The sequence below is a fragment of the Choristoneura fumiferana genome, chromosome 25 (assembly GCF_025370935.1).
Source record: "Choristoneura fumiferana chromosome 25, NRCan_CFum_1, whole genome shotgun sequence".
NCBI classification, from domain to species: domain Eukaryota; kingdom Metazoa; phylum Arthropoda; class Insecta; order Lepidoptera; family Tortricidae; genus Choristoneura; species Choristoneura fumiferana.
Genome location: NC_133496.1, coordinates 2,680,529 through 2,704,672, shown reverse-complemented (window position 1 = coordinate 2,704,672; position 24,144 = coordinate 2,680,529). Strand labels below are relative to the sequence as shown.

Genomic DNA, 24,144 nt, shown 5'->3' with positions numbered 1-24,144 from the left:
AGTCTGCCAGCTTTAAGTCAACTACTTATCACCCTCTCTTTCTTGAATAGACGTTTTCCTCTATGATAATGATGGCCCATAACGACCAGGTATACATATACATAGAACCAAAAATAAATAACATACGAACTCCTTTCACGCTATAAATTTCCGAAACGCGACACTGGCTGGAAGCAGTATGAATAGATTTCACAAGCCATTAAACGCGTGACAAATTGTAGCACAAAATGGCTACCAGATTTTTGCGCGGGAAATCGGATTTTTCTTTCAATAGCGCATGAAATACGATTAGGGTGTCACAATAGTTTTTTGGTTCGACAATCCTTTGTGTGTTTCGCCAATAAATTGCCTTATTGTTGCGATGTAATAGATCTTCAGACGTATTTTTAACCCTTTGGTATATACATGGTATATGGTACCTATTAAAAGGGTAGTTAGAAAAAGCGATGTTTTTATGATGTTATGTCGTTAGTTTCATCTATTTTCGGATTAACGCCCTTAAAAGCGTTTAAAATTAAGCGTATGTAGAAATATACACAGGAGCTCAGTTCTTTATTCCATGGCAATATCTGAAAATTCCGTTCTTTTCCTTGAGGTCTATGATACTGTGTACTTTTGGTAGCCTAGCCACGTAAGGGCCTAAGGGCTATAAATAGGTACTTTAGCAATACGCAGACTCAAGCACTGTAGCCAAAAACGGCTACTTAGGTATAATTATTATTTGTTGTGATTTTGTCATGTTTTATTTCTCCTGTGTTACGTATTTTTAACTTAATCGTTATTTTTCTTAGAGGATCATTAAAGCTTGTGAAGTAAAATAAAACAATTCATTTTCCAAAAAAATGCGTTTCGTTCACTTCAAAAATAAGCACCATTAATTTTTATCATTATCAATTTCTTCCTTAACGTTTATTTTTTTGTCCAACAGGTAAAAGTCTGGTTCCAAAACAGAAGAACGAAACACAAACGCATGCAGCAAGAGGAGGAAGCGAAGACTGGCACCAAGTCTTCTTCTTCCAACAAGCCAGAAGACAACCAATTCAACAACTCCTACGAAGAAGACGAAGAACTAATTGACATGGACATGGACGAACTAAGTGAGAGTGAAAACGAAACGTAGAATGACAAGACTATTATATGTGTTTAAAAAAATATAAAAGACTATATCTACGTTTGAGTGGACGTGTAAATAACTATTGATAAATTTTATTTATTTATTATAGGTTGTGTAAATAGAGTAGTGGTAAGTAATGTATTTATTAGGATGGGTTAAGCCAATGAATGAATGTTACTTATTTAATAATTAAATTAGTTCTGATGAAAAAGCTCGTCATGATTGCTATCAGCGGCGATATTAGTGTTGCAGAGGCGTATTGCCTAACGTTCGCAATTAAATGACAGATTTCGCATACAAAAAGAGCGCCAGAAACGCTAGGCAATACGGCCTAGGTATCTATAGGCTTCTGGAATTCTATGAAACAACAAGTCAGTATGGTTGGCGTTAAATATGTATACTAAGGGGCTGTTTCACCATCCATCGATTAGTGTTAACTGGCGGTTAGGTGTGATACTGTTTGTTCGAATAGACGGAGACGGCATCACATTTAACCGTCGGTTAACGCTAATCAATGGATGGTGAAACAGCCCCTCCAAAAGAAAATAGGGGTCACGTGAGTTTCATTGGTAAAACGAAAATACTAATATGTAAATATAATTTTTTGTAACATTCCTTCTCTAAAAAATGGTTTTAATAATACAACATAACACAATCAATACATGAAATTAAAACAGACAGATGAACAAGTGGCCTTAATTTCTTTATACATTTAAAACAAGAACTCCAATCAAAAGAATGACAAATCCTTAGACATAGCTAATAAAACACGGGCTGCCTAAGGCTTTCAGTGACTATTAATTTCATGATAATTAAGGACTATAATAAATTGACGATTAGGGTATGTAGTTGACAGACGGACGTTAAAGGTAGGGGATGACGCTCACAAGGGTGTCACCAGCCGATGATTAAGGGGGGAAAGTGGCTAGTAAAGTAGAGAGGACGGGAAAAATATAGTTTATTCGAGAGCTTTCGAAGCAAGTGAAAACTTCAATGTGCTCTTGATTGTACATACAATAAATATACAGTATGGCGGCACTTTAATATCACCCCCCTGCCTCCCTTGGCGACGATCTTGACGCTCATATTACGTACGCATGGGTTGAATGACAAGCCAATCAAGCCACCCCTTAATGCCAACCAGCGATTAGGTTAATTGACAGTTAATTTTGACACCAAAATGGCGGTTGCAGCTACTCGTACCCACAGATAATGTACACTACTAACGCTAGAGGTTCAGACCATTTAAAAAATTAAATAAAGTTTTATACTGAAATTAAAACATATTGAAAAACCAAAAAATGTGACTGAAAATTAAATCCCATTCTTAATAATTCCAAGATGGTTGCTTCTGTACTATACACCTATATTTACACACGCAGTTTGCAAATATGGCAAAATTTTACAATGTGTTCTCGCAATAGTTATTTATACCTAACTGAAAATTTGGTGCCAAACGCTATCTAAATGCAAAGTATTATGTCTTTACGACGTGGATGTTTTTTCCTATGTAATGTGTACAACTCCCTACCCATCTACAAAAAATAACTCTATAATGGGAAAAGCGTAAAAATAGGAAAAAAATTGGAAATTAGACTTTCCGTGCATTCCGAATTTGATTTCCGAACAAAGATATTACCTACAAGTTTGTCAAACATTTGTCGAACAACAACACAGTTCATCATTACTATCTTACTAGCATACCAACATTTGATCAAACAAAAACCAGAGCCACTTCTAATTTCTCGTACCCAAATGAAGTTCTAACAATCATCACTGTCTCGGCTCATAAATCATCATAATATAAAGCAGCCATTATAATTAAATGAAGGAAACCCAAATTTTAAAACTGTTTCAAAACGTCTTGTTAGCTCCACGAGTTATTACATAACATAATTGGCCCTATTATAATAGTTTTGGGACTAAATTAATTAAAAATGCCTCTTTGATGCGTGCTCCACTGATGTGGGTATAATTATAAGGTTAGATTTTAAACGCTGATACGGTTCCTAAACGAAAGCTGTCAATGATAGAAAAGGACACGCTCGGAGCGGCCGTACGTTAGAACGGGATGGTTAGACATTCGTGATGACGGCTGCGATTATCGCTGTTTGTGGGTCTATTATTAAGAGATGCGTTCAGAAACGTATCTTGGGCTCGAATCGCGTTTCGTAATTGCTCGCGACGCGCCCAAATTGTTTTTAAACTGTTGACGATTGTTCTCTACGGCTATTTGTCTATGCGGTTGGAATTTTAGATACGATCTCTTTAGATCGCCTTGTTAGTGCTTTCACGCGTCAGTATCGAGATGGTGGCACACCTGCCTTTTCAAATTTCGAAGGCGATTCTGTTGACGTGTTGGAAATTTAATTAATTTAAGTTAATTTAACAAATTGGTAACAGTCACTTGTGATACGGTCTATAAAGAACTTGATCAGGTCACAGGATACTGATGGGTTAATAGGCTCAGACGAGTCCGTCAATCATTATGGACTAAAATAAGACAATAGCATAACGGACATAATAGGAATGACGAACAGGTCACATTTTTCAACGGATCCCCGTGAAATTTTGTGAGAGCAGATTCGAATTTTTGTCGATTAAGTTTTTTTTTTTTCTATATACATAGAAGTGCCATGGGGGTTCATGTCGTAAAAAATAGACCCGTAAGGTCTACAGCTCATAGATCCAATAGTTTCAACATGTTCCAAATTTTTGAACTCCACCTAGATTTTTTCATAAATATTTTTTTATCTATGGCAAGAGCCGAACTCTTTTCAGCCAGCCCAGCAAAAACAATTTAAAACGCCGATAACCGACATTGTTAATGAATCGTTTAATTCAAGACCATAGACCGTGGAACGTCACAGCCGTAAACTGCGAGCACTGGCAGCATTGTTCACGTACAATTAAAAAGAAAAGTTAATTGGTCGAGATGAACAAGCGTGTGAGGTGGCCAACTCTTGGGTTTTATAAATATGCCAAACTGGCCACTTGGAATTGCCGGTAATCGAAATAATTTTTCAGTGAAAGCTGACCATGTTTTTGCCGAGGTGTGAAAATCGAATGTTCAATTACTCAGATTAGCACAATTTATCATTTTCACTTGTTAAACGGAACCTCCGCGTGGTTACATTTGAGACTGGCTGAAAACACAAAATGAGGATATGTTTGGCGCTAACATTTTTTTTTCAAATTATGTTTCTATTTTAACACTAGTCAGAAGCAAAGTCTTAAGTGTAATACATTGTGGTCGTACCGGGAGTTGCCAATATTGCGTTCTCGTCATCTTGTATAATGACGAGTATTAATGAATGGAAACGCTTCTGTTGTCTGCTTCTCCAGATATATAAAATTTAAGGTTAAACGGTAGCCAGAACTCTGTTAGGCTGTTTTTGAACCAGTGTGCGACATCTTCAGCCCCATCTGTACTTACCATCAGCTAAAACAGAGGTCAATTTGTCAGTTGGAAATATTTAGATACAAGTAGTATAAAATAAAGTCATTTCCTGTCGTTTGTATGTACGCTTAGATCTGTTGAACTAAGCAACGAAGTCTGGAAAAGCATTATATGGACGGCCATTAACCCGATATTTACGCGAGATCTTACAGAATAAACGTATTGTTTTTTATAATGATCGCGAGCGAACATGACACTACCGTGAGACTTACTGATATTAAGTGAAATTAATCCTGACTGAACGGTGCGCGCAGTGCGCGTGTTGCAGCAGCCAACGAGTCGCGTTGCTCCGAGAAGAAGCTACGAATCATTCCAAAATATGTCGCGCTAAACTCTATTTAAGACGTGAGTTATTCGGATTAATTTCATTTAGTTTCGCGAGCGAAGCTGCGGGTAAAGGCTAAGTAAATACTTAGTCTCTGAGGCTGGTACTTTTGGCCACCACAGCCTTAATGCCCCATTATAAGCTTAATTTGTATAGGCCTTCCCGTCTTTTGTTCCTCTGATTTACGAGTTATGGAGGGTGTCGGTTTACCGCTGAATCGGTTTCCTTCCATACATAAACATTAAAATTACATCGGTATTAAACTTGGTATTAAAAGCGGTATCAAGTCGGTGGTACCGGTAATATGGTGTAATAATGTATTTTTTAATGTTTAAACGTGGTACCCGAAAAGGATGGCTGGAGTTTAATTTTATGTTAGTTGTAATTGTGTGAGTTATGTTAAATGCTGCTGTTTGTGGGGTCGTTAGTCATGATTTTAAGGAAACTTTTTGGTACTTAAATGAGTTTTTGAACAAGGTATAAACAATTACTTTGCCCACCCGCATCCTTATGATAGTTATGTCTATGCAACAAACGTATATACACATCACACAAACTCAACTATCACCATCACCACACTACACTGACGCGTTTCGAACTCCATCAGAGTTCATCCTCAGAGCACAACCATTTACCATGCCACCATATTAGAATTTGGTTTTTTGGGCTTCGAAAACTTGCAATGAGTCTAAGTTAGAACTACAAGCGTGTCGTAGATGTTTTTATTAAACGGACACGGAACAAGCAAACTGAAAGGGAAATATCTAGTTCATTTAGTACCAGTTAAAAAAATGTTTACAGACACTGTCAAAAATGACAATTTTACCTAAGTACTTAATAGAAATTTTGTCACAATCTATTTTTATGATAATTTTTATAATTATTGATAAAAAATGGTTTCATTGGCAGTTTCTATACAACAATTTCGTTCAGTAATAACCATATTTTGTTGAGTACTTACTAAAAGATCAATGGGTAAGGTTGCCAAATTTAAAAATAAAATTTATAGAAAAGAAAATTCAAAAATAATCTTTATTGTTTTATTATAGTGCGAACGAAAAGTGAATAGGTAAAGTGCAATAGATTTATAAAGTCTTTGAAGTTAACGAAATAATTTCCAGGTATTTTTTAATAACGCCGCCATCTTGAATCGTATCAACGTTCAATTTTCAACTCAATTAACCGTTAGTTGGTTTTAATTAGCGATTTTCTTCATTAAGTGATTCCGATTAGCGACCATGTCGGACTTTAATGACCATTTTTAATTACCCGAGCTATGATTGACTCTAATTCCTTGATTATTGAGATATTAGGGCTGTCGGCCATTTTGTTAATTAAAATGGAGAATTATTTTGCAAAACTGTTCAGCGGCCAAGTGCGAGTCGGACTCAGGCACGAAGGGTTCCGTACCATCTATACAACATTCATTAGACATTAGCCACATTAGCAAAAAACGGCAAAAGAATCACGTTTGTTGTATGGGAGCCCCCTTAAATATTTATTTTATTCTGTTTTTAGTATTTGTTGTTATAGCGGAGACAGTTATACATAATTTGTGAAAACTTCAACTGTCTAACTATCACGGTTCATGAGATACAGCCTGGTGACAGACGGACGGACAGCGAAGTCTTAGTAATAGGGTTTCCGTTTTTATTACATGTATGGTGAATTGTGTTGATCTACACTGATTTTTTGTAACATCATTTGTACCATGATTCCAACAAATAAATAAAACTTCGAAATTTTGTAAAAACAGTAATATCTGTAGTTACCTAGAAAATTAGGAACTAATCCAGTTTTTTATTTTTTTTTATTCGACTGGATGGCAAACGAGCAAGTGGGTCTCCTGATGTTAAGAGATCACCACCGCCCATAAACATCTGCAACACCAGGGGTATTGCAGATGCGTTGCCAACTAGAGGCGTAAGATGGGATACCTCAAGTGCCAGTAATTTCACCGGATGTCTTACTCTCCACGCCGAAACACAACAGTGCAAGCACTGCTGCTTCACGGCAGGATTACCGAGCAAGATGGTGGTAGCAATCCGGGCGGACCCTGCACAAGGTCCTACCAACTGTGTCCGATTTTCTGTTCTTTGTGTATTTGTTCTTTAAATTTATAAATAAAAATCACAAAATTAAGATTAGCCTTTTTCTGAGGACGTATTTTCTAACGCGCTGACGTTCGCAATCGCATTCACCGTCCCTTTCTACCCTCGTCTTATACCTTGTGACAGAAAGAAGTTGTAAAAACGATTTGGAAACTATTATTTTTATGTGTTTTATGTACAATACAGAGTATACAATATAATATAAAACGTATTTGTGTTTTATTAGTTTTTTTATGTTAATACAATTCATTTTGTAGATTAAAATACGAATCTTCCACAACTACATATAGTCAATAGTCATAGGTTGAGTTATTCTGGGTGACAATCTTTCCCGGCCAGGACAATACCGACACGGAAATACCGACCCTGTTTTTCGTGTACACGCCCACAGAAGCTCATGTCAGTTTCTACGTGTTTGTAGACAAAAGACAGGGTCGGTATTTCCATGTCGGTATTGTCCTGGCCGGGAAAGTGTCACCCAGTCATTCTTAGAGCTTTACTGTATATGATGACCCCCGCTAAGATATGGGCTAAAGTGGAGGCTAAATTCTGTATTCTATGGCGAAGCTAAGTTTATTAAGGGTGCGTAAACGCATAATCTTTGAAAGTCATAATGTAACGTTGATCATAATTTTTGTTTGTCATAATTTTTTGTCGCCGAAACCGTACAATTTTCAGAAATTAAATGGACATCCTACGGAACGCTAGAGGTTAAGTTACGTTTGTTTTAACTTTTAAGGAATTCTGTACAATTAATGAATTCAGAGAAAAAAAGAGTTATGACAAACAATTTCGTTATACATCAATCATCATGGTACAAGCGTTGCTTAGTTTGGGACTAGGTCAATTGGTGTCAGGTGTCCCATGATATATATATATTTTAATTTCGTTATGTCAAACACTACATTATGACTTCCAACAATTATGCGAGCCGATATGGAGCCGTATTAACTTGTGTTGAATTTTGATGATTTGTGGTTGAGTATCACAAAGAAGAGTATGAATAGATACGTACATAGGTGAGAGAGTAAGAGAAATAAACATTGGCTTCATGTAATTACAGTGTATTTGGCCTCTACTTGGCATACCATAAAAGAAAAGTGAAATTCATTCATTGGACAATAACCTAATATCGATCGAAAGTATCAAAGCGGCTTGCAATTCCTTTGGTGAAATGAAAAATAACCAGTTAGTACTTAGATATCATTAAAAGGCTCAAAATGTATGTAACTAGCACTAAGACAGTTCCTTTAGTATAAATATATGTGAGAATAAGCCTAAATAACTGTTTAATTTATTAATCCCTGGTTACTTGAATGCAAGCACCGGTGCATCGATGGATTCCAGTAGCGTGTCATTGAGGCGTTCTACATGGGAGGCCTTCATTCTAAACTGGTCGTCTTCAGCTGATGATGATGATAGTACAGGAGAGTATTTCTCAATAAGTTGTCCCGTCATGAAATTGACAAGAAATCAGTTTTGTCAAGAAATTATTAACACTAAGGACGAGATCATAAAACATAAACTGCATAAACATCCAGAATTTCTTGATGTCAGGAAAACGTCACGAAAGCTTGCGGGGAAAAAATCGTAATTTTGTAACTACATCGACACTTTCTATTGGATCCAACAACAAAGATTATCTGACTTCCACAAGGTTTTGTATTTATTTAAACACAATATTACTTATTTTCGTGTTGAAATAGCGTCAGGAAATAAATATATCCATACTAATATTACAAATGCAATAGTGTGTTGGTATGTTTGTGTGTTTGTCCGTCTTTCACTCCTTAACGGAGCGACGGATCGACGTGATTTTTGGCATAGAGATAGTTTATGGTCCCGAGAGTGACATAGGCTACTTTTTATCTCAAAAAAAATGCACAGTTCCCAAGGGAACAGCGCGCGATAACCAAATACCACGCGGGCGGAGCCGCGGGCAAAAGCTAGTATATTTATAAGTGGACAACTGAAAATGGACAACTTTAGAGAAACAGTCTTATATGTTCATCGACTGCCCTAAAATATGCCATGTGATGTCCACGTAACAGAAAACTCAGTGTAAGTAGAGTAGACCCTCCACAAAATGGACTAATGGTCTGATAAAGGTTGCAGGAGTACGATGGATGAGGGCGGCACAGCCCGGTCATCATGACATTCATTGGAGAGGGATGCCTAGCAGTGTACGTGTTTCAGCTGAGGACGATGATGATTGATGATTGCTCCGTCTTTTTTAGACAATAGCTGTTGTGTGCTACTTCGTCGCTATCATCATCAGCCTACAGCAGTCCACTGCTGAACATAGGCCTCTTCCATGGCGCGCCACAACACTGTCTTCAGGCCCTCGCATCCATCCGCCGCCAGCGATGTCTCTCAGGACGCCCTATTCTACGTTTTCCCGTCCGTGGTCTCCGCTCGAGGACACGTCTGCTCCACCGTTCATCAGTCCTGCGACAGACGTGGCCAGCCCAACGCCACTTCAGCGAACTAATTCTTCGAGCAACGTCTCTATGAATTCGTTTATTGCTATCCTGCGGGAACTATGAAATTTTCTGGGATATGTCCAGGTCCCATAAGTACTATCTTTATACCAAAGGCCGTGCCAGGATAAGCTATAAGTGATTCTGCCCCCATCGAGTTTGGGCTCGTAATTTTATGGATAGTGTGGCTCTACATTAGTACCTAATAAATTGGCTAAATTTCAGCCCCCCAAACTTAATAGTTTTTTGTATAAAAGAAAAAAAGAAAATATGATCTTTCTTCAATATCTTCTTTTTTCTCAACCTATCTTAGCGTGCATCACAAATATTGCACATTCACTACAGATGATTATTTGACATGAATAACATTTTCATTGTCTTAGAAAAAAAAAATGCTGACTGAAGATTTCATATTTTTTATTATTTACTTAGAGACCGCTCTAATTTTTTCACCGGTGATACACTCACAAATGAGCTATAACATGTATTTTTATTTTCAAAATTATAGCTATGGGAGAACATCAGACATTTCTATACAAGATTATTAATGGACATATTGATTCTCCAAATCTACTCTCAAAAATATTCTTCAGATGCCCCAAACGACAAACTCGTTCGTCTTATCTATTTGCCGTTCCCTTCAGTCGTACTGCATATGCGAGAAATAGACTACTCTTAAGAGCGTGTAAAAAAACATAATGATTTATTCTCGAGTAGATATGTTTGCATGAATTTAAATCAATTTGTATCTGCTCTTAAAGAAGTGAATAAATAGCTATTACTTGATTTTTCCATACCTACTTGATAATAGTATAGGTACGATAAAATTAAACTTAAATAAAAACTAGTTACAAAACGCACCTATTATAAAATTTAAACTGTTACATATTTTAATTGTTTGTTTTGTTAATTTGCTTAAAAAATTGTTTTGCATTCCTATTACTTGTAACGTACGCTCGCTCGAGCAACAAATAATGTTATTTCTTTTAAGTGGAAACTGTTTGGCTTATGTATCATTAAATTAATTACAATAAATACCAGATTATGTACACCAGACATTAATTAATAATTTATATTCACTGTGTCATATATGCTGTTTGTTTCCAAAAATAAAAAATAAATAAATAAACATGGAGATATCTTTACATAAAATACTTTACATACATTTTTCTGCAACAAGACCTAAAACGAATGAATGAGTGAAATCTGTATAGAGAAACGTGCACGCGGCATACTAAATACTGGCCACTTACATTTCGTTAGGTCTTAATTAAAATTAGAGCGGTCTCTAATTTCTAAGACATAATGAAAATGTTATTCATGTCAAATAATCATTTGTAGTGAATGTACAATATTTGCCCTCCGGGTGATGCACGCTAAGATAGTTGAAAAAAAAAGATATTGAAGAAAAATCATATTTTTCTTTTTTTCTTTTATACAAAAAACTATTAAGTTTGGGGGCTGAAATTTAGCCAATTTATTAGGTACTAATGTAGAGCCACACCATCCATAAAAATAACGAGCCCAAACTCGATGGGGGCAGAATCACTTAGCTTATCCTGGCACGGCCTTTCTTCTAAATCAGTTCAGAAGTTTAATCTGTCACTCCCAGGATAACAGGATCGAAGGATTTAGGGCACAAATTTGTGCCTCTGGGAGAGGACAGGTTAAAGGTGAAAGCGGTAACAGACAGACAGATACAATAATTAGTATGGAAGTAGGTATTTCTTCTTTCTTGGAAAAATCATGTGGAGGTTTACCTTGCTTTCCGCACAGCGGTGCTGGGGGGCTACAACGAAAATCGAAGTCCGTATCTTGCCGTCCCGCTAACGCCAATATTATTTAATACGAGAGTGAGAGGGACGGTACCATAATAACGATCTTCGATTTTCGAATTTCATAGTGGCCCTCGAAGCTAGGTAAATGAAGCGTTTCTTTCGCTTCTTGACAGACATTCTTCGCACATCTTTGTTGGAAACGCAACCTTAGCCATTGATGATTCCTAGGCACATCATGAAATGGCGCCATTTCATGATGTGCCTAGGAATTTCGTGATCTGGCGGATTTTACGATCGGCCGCCAACAGTTACGTGAAATTGTAGTAGGTGGACATGAATACAAAATTAAGTTTTGCAAAGTCGAATGATAATCACTATCATGATTACTCCTTCCTACGAAGTATTTTCGACCACACATCGGCATGACGTCACCAGATGCATCGCTATGCGAATGCAGGATACGTGACTCGATTATCGATCGTAATCGGTTAATCGATAAGTTTGGCAGTTTGTTTAATGTTGTTTGGACATTGTACGACTTGTAATGCTTAGTGTAGAGTTGGAGTTTTCCTTAATTCTCGTATTTATTCATTTATTTATTCAAGCTATCATTACAGGTTTATACCTAATCCTACTAATATTATAAATGTGAAAGTTTGTGAGTGAGTGAGTGAGTGAAGTGAGTGAGTGAGTATGAAATGAAATGGCTAAATGGATTTGGATTAAATTTGGCGAAAAGTTAGTTTATAACCTGGATTAAAACATAGGATACTTTTTATCCCGATATTCCCACGGGATAGGGACAAAATCTCGAAATAACAACCGCTGGGCTTAGAGTCATGAAATTTGGCATGTGTGTTTCAATTTAACGTCAATGAAAACCACGATGTAATTTTAGGGAATTCCCACGCGAATTTAATAAAATCCCGGAATTTCAATTCAACTGCTGCATCTAATGATTTACGCGTGCGAAGCCGCGGGTAAACGCTAGTGCAATATATATATTTTAGTACCTATCTTAATAGTAAAACCATTCTTACTGCATTATAATGTCAATTAAAAATTACTTCTACTTGATACTCATGGGCATACTTCAAACCCCGGCTCGCACCTCTGAGTTTTTCGAAATTCATCTGCGGAATTACATTTGAAATTTATCACGAGCTTTACGATGAAGGAAAACATTGTGAGGAAACCTGCACAAACCTACGAAGCAATTCAATGGTGTGTGTGAAGTATCCAATCCGCACGGGATCCGCGTGGGAACTACTGCCCAAGCCCTCTGATTCTGAGACGAGGCCTGTGCCCTGCAGTGGGACGTATATAGGCTGAGATGATAATGATGATGACTCATGGCAGTGATTTCCCATCAGATGAACCGCGTGCTCGTTTTTCTCCCTCTTATAATAAAAAAAAACTTAAATTTAATCAAATATAAAAAAAAAACAATTAAATAAAAAAATGACGCAGCTTCAGGCTTGTAAAATTAGGCATGAAATGTTGACGCAGTTCCTTTTGGATAGGTATAAAAAAGATGGGGTAGAAACAAAACGAAATTGATACTTTCTGTTAGCGCAGTCAAACTCGCAGCCAAGAGCTAAATAAAAAACTAATCTATTTGTTTGAAAATGTACCTAATACTCGACAATAAAGAATTCCGTCACAAATGCAATTAGAAATATTCTTTTTAAGTCTCTTTTAACACCCTGGCCGGCACCTTTAACCAGTTAACTGCAAATTAACCGCCAGTTAAATCCAAAACCCATAAAGGCACCGCGGATTACCATGTATTTAAAACATTATAATCCCCTTACAAACACCTTTTAATGATAAAAGTACTTAATAAAAAAAAACTTTTACAGTTTTGCTTAAGAGAATTCAACTCCATTTCACTTGAGCTTAAGTTGAAATTGGTTTGACGCAGCTATAGTATAAGAGATGTAAAATTTTTTTGAAGGAAAAAAATGATTTTTCTCTATTTATTCCTTATCTAAAGCGTTTGTTTGTTAAATCTTTTAATATTGTTAAGTGCCACCCGCGTTGCTTCTAAGAACCGCATCTGGGAACTGATTTGAACCCACTACCTGCGTTAAGGTAATCCTTTTAACCATTTGACTTTTCGCGCATCACTGACATTTAAATTTGTGGTTTAGTGGAAACAGATTTTTTTAGTTTTGGTCTCGCATATTTTATTTGAAGTTTTCTTACAGAACTAAGCTCTTTTATAATTAATAGGGGTTTGAAATTTTGCAGCCGCTCAAAACAGGGTGTTTTTACTTATCAGGCTACGAAAATGTTAACTATCTACAATATCATCATCATCATCTCAGCCTATATACGTCCCACTGCCACTGGCCTCCTTTCATAATAAGAGGGTTTGGGCCGTAGTTCCCACGCGGGCTCAGTGCGGATTGGGAACTTGACACACACCATTGAATTGCTTGGTAGGCTCTACAGGTTTCCTCACGATATTTTCCTTCACCGTAAAGCTCGTGGTAAATTTCAAATGTAATTACGCACATGAGTTTCGAAAAACTCAGAGGTGCGAGTCCGGGTTTGAACCCACGATCCTCTGCTTGAGAGGCCATAGACCAAACTACTAGACCACCACTTCAAATTCAATGAGTGTACCCAAGTAAGCGACGCAAAGGAGGATTATGTGTATCAGTCTATGTATAGTGAGAATACTGTGGCTGGAGTTAATTAATCGATTGGTAAATCCGTGGCTTCAATACTATAGTCAGCACAAAGCAGGGATCATTTTCAACATGCAATCGAATGCTACGAAATTCAAAATGTTGACTTCGATCTCGCCATCTCTCTGGCGCTAATTTTATATAATACATGAGTCGATTTTCAAATATCGTATAAGCCCCCCTGTTTGCTCAGGAATATTAATTTTACTAAAAAGTTACATATAATCCTGGCATGTTTGCGTATGCGCAAGTAGATGACTTTTATGCCATTATGCGTAAAAATAATGCGTCAGTGGTACACCGTATGCGCGGGAGCACCGACGGGATCCTGAAAATTGTAGCGGAGCGTTTTGACTCGGTCATTTTGGGGCGATATATCGAACTGCAAGTTCATAACATGCGGATCGGCAGATCTGCCGCAACTGACTATATTGTACCGTAATATAACATAGCTTATAGATTAGATTAGATTTATTTATTACCTTTTGAAAAAATACATTATAAACACATGTCAGTTAATTACAAGAAATTCACAAAAGGATCGTCAAATGTATACAAAAAAATAAATCTTATTACAATAAATTGTCAGCCAGAATAAAAAATTTTAGAATGTCAAATATATACTTCATATATACTTCAATCTAAGTCAAATTTATGCAATAGGAACAATCAATCAAACGAACAATGAAATAATTAAAATGTCAAAAACAGTAAAATTAAATATAAAATTAAAATTCACTTCACAAAACTGTGAAAAATGTCAACAAAACAAAAACAAGAGTACAATAAGTTAAATAGTTAACAACTATGGATTGTAATTGTCTGAAAATAAATAATTTTTATTTTATTTTTAATACTGAAGCCGTTCGCGCCCCCTTTAATCTCTAATGTATACTTTTAGAACTGTTTATTTTATACCATGTTCTCTGTAAATAAATGAATTATCACTATCATACGCCCCCCAAGAGGCGACCCACTGGTTGGGAATCTCTGCCATAACACGTTCTTGTCACAATACCTGAAGTACGGCTGTCACCGGCAGTAACTCTGCCGGACGTTTAGGGGCTATAAACGCGCAGACAGACGGACATAATGACATAAACAATAACGATTGTGAGCTTACAATGTACCTACTCGTACCTAGTTAATCTCTGTAATGCCGACATGCAGTCGAAATAGTACATTATTGTACAGGCCGGGAAGAGGGGGTTGCCGGTTAGTAGCTTGTATAACAGTTTGTTTATATTTAGGGACACAACACAAGATACAACAATATGATAGAAAACAAAACAAATAATTTTAATGAAAAAAGGCGGGAAAGCATAAGAAAAATATTGGAATAAAATTAAATTTTATAATATATTTTGAGAAAAAGTTTATTCTATTTCAAAATTATTCACCATTTTTGAGAAAAGCTTTATATTAGTCTCGGCTGGAATAGCAATTGCTGGCTTCGTATTAGTTAAACGGACTCGCAAGCTCGTCCGTTTAATACTCATACTCAGCCAGCAATTGCCTACTTCCAGGCCATGACAATAATCTACTATTTCAGGCGTGACATGAAATAAAATAAAAAAAAAACAAGAAATCAAGTTGGCGGGACGCGAGTCTTGTCGGCCTGTTGTGCTTGTCTGCTGGCGCGAGCCGCAGCTGGCTGAAACAAAAGACGGTCGCATTGCCGGCCAGCGGCCGGGAAAGTTGTATGAAATCTCTTTGCAGGCCGCTAGTGATCGCGCGCCGGCACCGAGCCGCAGCGCCTGCAGCGCGATACTTCCCGGCCTATAATTTGTAACACAACGTCAATTTTTCATGTCATGTTTGAGAAAATATAACTTGCCATTAGATTATGGAGTCTTATGTTGAGTTGAGTATATCGTCTAGTGGGTATGGGGGAGGCCTATATCTTTGTAATCGTCCTACGGCTGATATGACGATGATGATGGTGATGATGAGTAGCCTAAGGCTTGATTTATGGCGGATAAAATGATGTTTAGGAGTTTAGTGCTATACACTATTCCATTCATGAATCGATTGGGATTATTTGAAAAAAAAATAGCAATGCTTTTTTTTATGAAAAAGTCTATTATTGGAAACCAATTTCGATATTTTTATATAAATAAAATCACTGCTTTTTAAAAATAAATTAATGAAACTATTTGGGTTACTGACGTCATAGTTCAATCTAGTTCTGCCACGCAAATAACACTTCTTTATTTTGTATCTGTGATGGAGTAGTAGGTAAACTGTCAAGAATGACTTCTAGCCCCTCTCAAAGATTCATATATCAGGGGGGCTACTACAAAATTCTAAAATCGAAATTCGTATGGTACCGTCCCTCTCACTCTCGTATTAAATTACGTAAGCGTCAGCGGGACGGCAAGATACGAAGTTCGAATTTTGCACTCCGTACTAAACAGGCCTTGATTGCAAGTCCAAATCCAATTTCGTAATATAATCTGGGCGTGAATTATGAAGAATTCTAATCTTGAACTAAAAGAATTTCCTTGCTCACCCGCGACCTTACGATAGCTAAGCTTATGCAAAATATGCGTGTTCATGCAGTTCCTCCACCTCCACACTGTAAGAACACACACAAATCACACAAACCCATCTATCACCACCACCACACTACACTGACGCGTTTCGAACTCAACCAGAGCTCATCTTCAGAGTGACACCAGTTGTTAGACTAACGAACCACAACCACCGTTTTAACTTGTCACTGTAACTCCCCAAGTACCCACATACTTTTATGAAACAAAACAAAACTACCCACAAATTATTAATAATTTTTTAACCGTCCTTCAAAACTACCTTGATTTTTATTTATTTACTGTCAAGGCATGTTTTATTAACTACCATTGCTGAAATTAGATCCAAGCCATTCGCATAAGCTTAGCTATCGTAAGGTCGCGGGCTCGCGGGTGAGCAAGGAAATTCTTTTAGTTCATTGATATGGACCTCCGCAAAGTAACGCCTGATTCAATAAATTCTAATCTTCACAAAATAAAGTGCAACACCAGGGGATTGCAGATGCGTTGCCAACCTAGAAGCCTAAGAGGGGATACCTGAAGTGCAGGAATTTCACCACTTGTCTTACTCTCCACTACGGGGCTACTACGAAACTCGAAACTCGAACTTCGTATCGTACTGTCCCTCTTCCTACATAATTAGGCTACTAGAAACCAGGGAAGCTTAAAGTTCCATCTTAAAGACTGGCTAAACAAAAAGTCTTTTCTGGGAAATTGCATACGTTTTATAATAAAATTCCAAAAATATTATAATGAAACGGATACAAAATTCAGATCTATTGTCAAGAAGACATTAATATCAAAGGCGTATTATAAAGTTAATGATTATATCATGGACAGGGATATTGGAAATAATTCCGATCCGCATTAGCGATCCCTTCAAATAGCGAACCTACTGTGTTAAAATAAAGCTGTGTTAAAAATAAAGTGTGTTAAATACTTGTGATGTATACATGTCATTTAATAATATTGTAAATCTGTTTTAAAAAAAAATATATACATCGTTGAGTTTCTTGCCGGATTCTTCTCAGCAGAGGTTTTTCCGAACCGGTGGTAGATTTTTTTTGACATTCATAAGTGCTTGTTGTAGCCTAAATTGAATAAAGATATTTTGACTTTGACTTTGACTTTGAGTTTCAAAGTCAAGTGAAGGTGCTAAACTACTAAACAATAAAGGAACTTGTATGAAAAATTACTGAACTGAGTTTAGTGAACTAAATGAATTTCTTTGCTCACCCGCGACCTTATGATAGTTATTTATTATTAAATACAACCGTTCAAATTCACAATAATCCTATATTCTGTATCCATGGGATTGCGTCGTTATCAAGGGTAAGCACTGTAAGCAGGTCTGCCGGCTGACCATCGTACTTAGTGAGTGGGCAGTGGGCGATGATGTGCTCGATGTCCTGCAGGGCTATACTATGGCTATACTTCGCAGGTGGTAGGACCTTGTGCAAGGTCCGCCCGGATTGCTACCACCATCTTGCTCGCTAATCCTGCCGTGAAGCAGCAGTGCTTGCACTGTTGTGTTTCGCGTGGAGTACTCTCCACGCCGAAACACAACAGTGCACACCGCCGACAGCCGGTGAAATAACTGGCACTTGAGGTATTCCTTCTTTGGCCTCTAGGTTGGCAACGCATCTGCAATACCCAGGTGTGTCAGTTGTCTATGGGCGGTGGTGATCTCTTACCATCAGGAGACCCACTTGCTCGTTTGCCATCCAGTCGAATAAAAAAAAAACTCAAAACTCGTACCGTCCCTCTCGCTCTCGTATTAAATAGTATAAGTGTCGAGTTTCGTAGTAGCCGCTGCTGCACTGGGGCTCCACACTCGCATGCTGCCGATGCAGTTCCTCCTCCTCCACACTGTAAGAACACACACAAATCACACGAACCCGATCTATCACACTACACTGACGTGTTTCGAACTCAACCAGAGCTCATCTTCAGAGCAACAAAACCGTACACCATGCTGCCAGATGTTAGTTTAGTGCTCTAGCAATCTTTTTTAGATTTTAGTTTGAGTACAGTTCACTTCGCTTTCTGATAATAGTATTAACAATTGGTATTTTTAACAATACAATACAATAACTCTTTATTGCACACCAATACAGTAAACAGTACAGAGAACACAAGTATATACATAGAGAGTAGAGTGTATACGTAGAGTGTATTTTTAAGGGCATTTTTAAGAAAAAACAATAATAATGAATCATTGGAGGTGATATTAAACATTATTGTGTAAAGGCGGGATGATGTATAGGTTATTGGAAGTGTTTTGGCGCGGCGGGTCGTCGCGCTGCGCCTGCGACTGTAAATTGCGGTGCAAGCTACAAGCGATTTGCGATGACCAGCGGGGCTACTATAAATTCAAAAATCGAACTTCGTCCGTCCCTCTCACTCTCGTATTAAATATTAGCGTCAGCGGGACGGCAAGATACGAAGTTCCAATTTTACATTTCTTAGTATAGGGCCAGGGTACAAGCGATTTGCGATTACCAGAGGCTGTATAACGCGCGGGTGCTCGCAATTGCATTCGCCTTCTATTTCTACCCTCATCCTACACAAGACAATACAATGACTCTTTACTATACACCACAATAGTAAGCGATACAGAAAATACGGACGGACGGTCCACTAGCTTAATTATTTCCCTATCCAAATTAAATTCACTTTTTTATATATTTTTTTGTATATTTCAAGATCACGTTATTACATTGGCAGCTAGCATACAAGTCTTCTGTTTAACACCCTTGCGTCCGTTTCCTATTATTATTTTAAAATTAGAACTATGCTGCCAGCATCGAATCAACGGACACAAGAGGTTAGTACAATATCCCTCCCTCCTATTGAGGTTAGGACTAACCTACCTAGGCAGGAACAGTTAACAAAGGTCTACCATAGCTCTGCTAGAGCTGACCTGCAGGTTAAATAAGACCAGCCTTAATAATCATTGGGAACATGCCCTTAAATGGCCAACTCACAAGCCCGCAGCTCGAATGAACAAAACCTGCCGAAAGGATCATTCATGGTAGTAGTTAAACTAAGTGCTAAATTATGTTTGGCTAAGGCAAAAAAAAATTAATAGTGTATATGACACTTTCCAACATTATCGTGTTTACAACACATATTGCCAAAGCCAACCGCATGTAAAGCTAGCCTTACACAACGGTATAGACACAGCATCGTTTATGATGTGTGTCGCACCACCTCGAAGCTCGGCGTGCTCAACAGATCGAGACAGTATTTCACTTCGGCCCACCGCCTACAGCTTTATAAGGCGCAGGTTCGCCCACATATGGAATACTGCTCTCATCTGTGGGCAGGGGCTCCCCAGTACCAGCTTCTCCCTCTGGACCGCATACAACGGAGAGCGACTCGAATAGTCGGCTGCCAACGAGTTTCCGATCGACTTGACTCTTTGGCGCTGCGTAGAGATGTAGCTTCACTGTGCATCCTCTATCGCATGTACAACGGGGAGTGCTCCGAGGAGTTATTCGGGTTGATCCCTGCCGCATCCTTTCGCCACCGACCTACGCGACAACACTTCCATCCTCACCATTTAGATGGTTGGCGGTCCTCTACTGTGCGTTTTTCCAGAAATTTCCTGCCTCGCACAACAAAACTCTGGAATGAGCTATCGCCTGCGGTATTCCCGGACCGCTATGACCTTCAAGTCTTCAAGAAAAGAGCGTACTCCTACCTTAAAGGCCGGCAACGCACTTGTGACTCTTCTGGTGTTGCAGGTGTCCATGGGCGACGGTAATCGCTTACCATCAGGCGATCCGCCTGCTCGTTTGCCCCCTATACCATAAAAAAAAAAAAAAAAAAAAAAATGCAATGCAAACTTCACATCAGATGAAAAGCTAGCTCCACACCGCAGTATAAACACAGCATCGCTTATGATGTGTGTTGCACCACAGTGCTTCACTGACTTTAGATCCTAAGTTTTCTTAAAAATTTCATTTTTTAACTACTAAATACTATCACTGATGAGTTGAAGCATCGTCCCCATCATAGGACCTTGAAATGGCTGATGGTGGTGGTGAAGTGTCATATCACCCCTCCAACACGGTGCGCAGTCCGCATTAGCGCCAGACCCATTCATGCACCATTCAACACGGAGTGCAGTCTGCATTTGCGCCAGCCAAGCTCTTCAACTCACGATGTCATGCCACATCAGAGACATGTTGTCATCAGTATCTAGTCAGAAAATATTTTTAAATACAACATGCAATTATAAATTCATTAAACAATTATACATTCATCATTAATTACTCTTTTCCATTAAACATTCTCATAACATAAATATATCATCTCTTAACCAACGGCGAAAGTGCTTTAATTATATTCTCAATACCATCAAAGTCCATTCTCCACTGATAAAAAATTAATATATTAGTTATTATTCAGAACGTGAGATTCCTTTAACTAAAAAAATAAAAATTCAGCATCCTCGTTCCAAGCTAAACTTAAGAAAAATAATATATTAAACTACAAATAATTAAAATGGAGCGCCATTCCGGTACCAAGCAGCATCTAGATTAAATAAATTATACAACTTTGTCTATTTTTTATTCTTTCTTCTAAACTTCGTAATTCCATGAAGCATGGAATCAGTCTGCAACTTCTATCTTGCTCCAACAAGAACTTTCGCCCTTGGTTTCCTAACCAAAGCGTCTCCGATGAGCATGTAACATAAAAAAAACACAAATTATATACAGTTCCATAATATATACAGAGGAATATTTAATTACCTAAGTACAAGAAAATGCTCATTAAATTATCAAATACCCTAGCTATTCTTAACACTTTACATATCATAACACTTCCCGTGAATAGAACTTTTTAAGTCTATTTGAATGAACAACATACTTAATTCCATTACTTCCCACTCCTAACTTTTTAATCAAGTAATTTACACTATTAATACGCCTTAGAATAACATATGGCCCTTTAAACTTCCTACACAATTTATAACTCATACCAGTGCTTCTATGTGGACAATATAACAAAACTTTATCACCTGGCATATAAAACTCCATCCTCGCATGCCTGTCATACTGCCGTTTCGATCTTTCCTGTGCCCTTTGTATCCTTCTTTTAATCATCTCGGTCAATGCAGCTTTCCTTGCGATTTTCGCTTGCAGTGATTCTGTAAATTGGATTTGATTAAGTCCGAGGTTTATATCTGTTATACATAACGCTTCTCTACCATATAAAGCCATATACGGACTCACACCAGTGGCAGTATGCTTACTTGAATTATATGCCATGGTGGCTACTGGAAGAACACTGCTCCAAATCTTCTGGTCTCGTTCCAAATATTTCGAAAGGATTCCTATTAAACTTTTATTTGTCACCTCACAAAGCCCATTACACGCTGGATGATACGCTGTAGTATGTAATATTTTTGCTCCAAATGCTTCTACTGTCTCCTTCACTAGTCTTGATGTAAAACCGATCCTCGATCGCTTAAAATATATCGCTTAATGTTTTAAACAATCCAAAGTGACCACCAGACCACATGTCATCGTGTATCTCCCTCATACATTCTGTGAACAAAGAATTCGGCAAAACCAAAAGATTATTTACATTATTATTTACACGAACTTGCTTGTACAAGACATCCTCCTGTAACATAAAATTTCTGTACGATCTATTGGGATTTTCCAACAATTTTTGTCTTATCATATTACAAAAATCATCTGACCGTTGGGCTACCTTCACTTCTGGCATCTGCAACGCATATAAAACCAAACCATCCTTTTGTAGCGAAATATTTTCTTGCACGTCTCTCTCATTCTCGTACAATGGATTCCTACTGAGGAAATCTGCAACAACATTTTCTTTCCCCTTACAATACATAATATCGAAATCCCATCCTTGAACAGATAATGCCCATCTTGCAAGTCTTCCATTCATATCTCTCTTCGATTTTAACCACACAAGAGCTCTGTGATCCGTTACCACTTGAAAGTGCGTGCCATACAGATAGCTTTTAAAATAATTCAATGCCCATATCAATGCTAAACATTCTTTCTCCGTCACCGAATATTTTGTTCAGCTGCACTCAGTTTTCTTGACGCATACGCTATAGGTTTCAATTCCTTCTTGCCTTGCATTAAACATGCACCTACGGCGTATCCACTACTATCTGTGAACAATCTTGTTATCATACCTTGCTCTGATGAAAAATAACTTAAAATCGGCGCCTCACATATCTTTGCCTTTAATTCTTCAAATGCTTGCTGTGCATCATTCGACCAAATGAATTTAATGTCTTTCTTCATAAGATTAGTGATGGGCAAAGCTCTTTTTTGCAAAATTATCTATATATTTTCTATAAAAAGAAAATAATCCTAATACTGAGCGAATTTCCTTCAAATTTCTGGGTGCTTGTACATCTTTTACTGCCGCTATTTTTTTTCTATCCGGTCCAATTCCTTCTGCGGACACTTCGTGGCCCAACACGGTGACTTTCTGAAACCCAAATCTGCATTTAGATGGTTTTAATGTTAAATTCGCACATCTCAAACGTTGTAAAACATCTTTCAAAGCATCCATAAATTCTGGGAATGTTTTTCCATAAACTAAAATATTATCTACATACACAATCGCCTTCTTGTACTTTATTCCTGCCAATACCTTGTCCATCACTCTTTGAAATACTGCTTGCGATGTCTTTAATCCAAATGGCAATACATTAAATTCATATAAACCTGTATGTGTTACAAATGCAGTTTTTTCCTTGCCGGCTCCGAGCTTTAATTGCCAATATCCAGAATTCATATCTAAGTCGGCAAAGTATCGGGCTCCCTGTAAACAACTCAATAAATCCTCAATTATCGGTATCGGATATGAATCACATTTAATTTTTTTATTTAACATACGATAATCCACACAAAACCTTGTGGAACCATCAGGCTTATCCACCAAGACCACAGGTGACGCGTATGGACTCATTGATTCCGAAATGACTCCATTTTCCAACATCTCTTTTACCTGCTGATCAATAATTTCTCTCTGTTATGGTGACACTCTATATGGGGCTTTATGTACCGGATCCTCATCCATTGTCGTTATTTCCACTAATGTGTCTTCATAACACCCCAGTTCGCTAGCCGCGAACGAAAAAGTATCACGATAATGAACCAACAATTTCTTCAACTGCTCTTGCTCCTTGTTCTGCAAATCATTAGAAATATTATATACGATATCCTCCTTCTGCGCGTAATTCAATAAATAATTTTCATTTCTATTTACACTATTTACAAAATAAATATAATCAGTTTGCTTCAGCATATTGACATCTGTCATTGGCACTAATGAGCCCTGGTTATATTCAAATAATCCATTTGATTTTTTAATAAATGGTACCTTGAACTTCTTTTTCAAAATGAGACAATTCTCACTGAAATCTATTACCGCATTATTTTCCTTAAGAAAATTCTGTCCCAAGATCAATAATTCACTAGAGTCATTTATTACATATAAATTCAGATTATAACACACCTTGTCAATTAATCCTGTTAACGTGCATGAGCCTTTGACCGGTATTTGGTTTCCTCCGACGGCACGTAACGGCATACTAGACATACTCACCACATTCAACCTCAACTTGTTTACCAAATTTTCTGAAATCA

At 37.6% G+C, this 24,144-nt stretch overlaps 1 protein-coding gene and 1 long non-coding RNA gene across 2 annotated transcripts in view; both read left to right on the top strand.

Annotated features, from left to right (window-relative positions):
• The window catches only part of LOC141442109 (uncharacterized), a 59,220-nt gene extending 52,608 nt beyond the window's left edge, over positions 1-6,612 (top strand). The window contains exon 2 of the long non-coding RNA XR_012452884.1: positions 6,292-6,612. This is a non-coding gene — a long non-coding RNA (uncharacterized lncRNA). The remainder of the gene's footprint in view (positions 1-6,291) is intronic.
• LOC141442507 (homeotic protein empty spiracles-like) lies at positions 72-1,139 on the top strand. The gene is made up of 2 exons (XM_074107528.1): positions 72-89; positions 929-1,139. Exons 1-2 carry the CDS (start codon positions 72-74, stop codon positions 1,118-1,120), a joined length of 210 nt encoding a protein of 69 aa, XP_073963629.1. The 3' UTR covers positions 1,121-1,139.
• Positions 6,613-24,144: the final 17,532 nt, after the last annotated feature.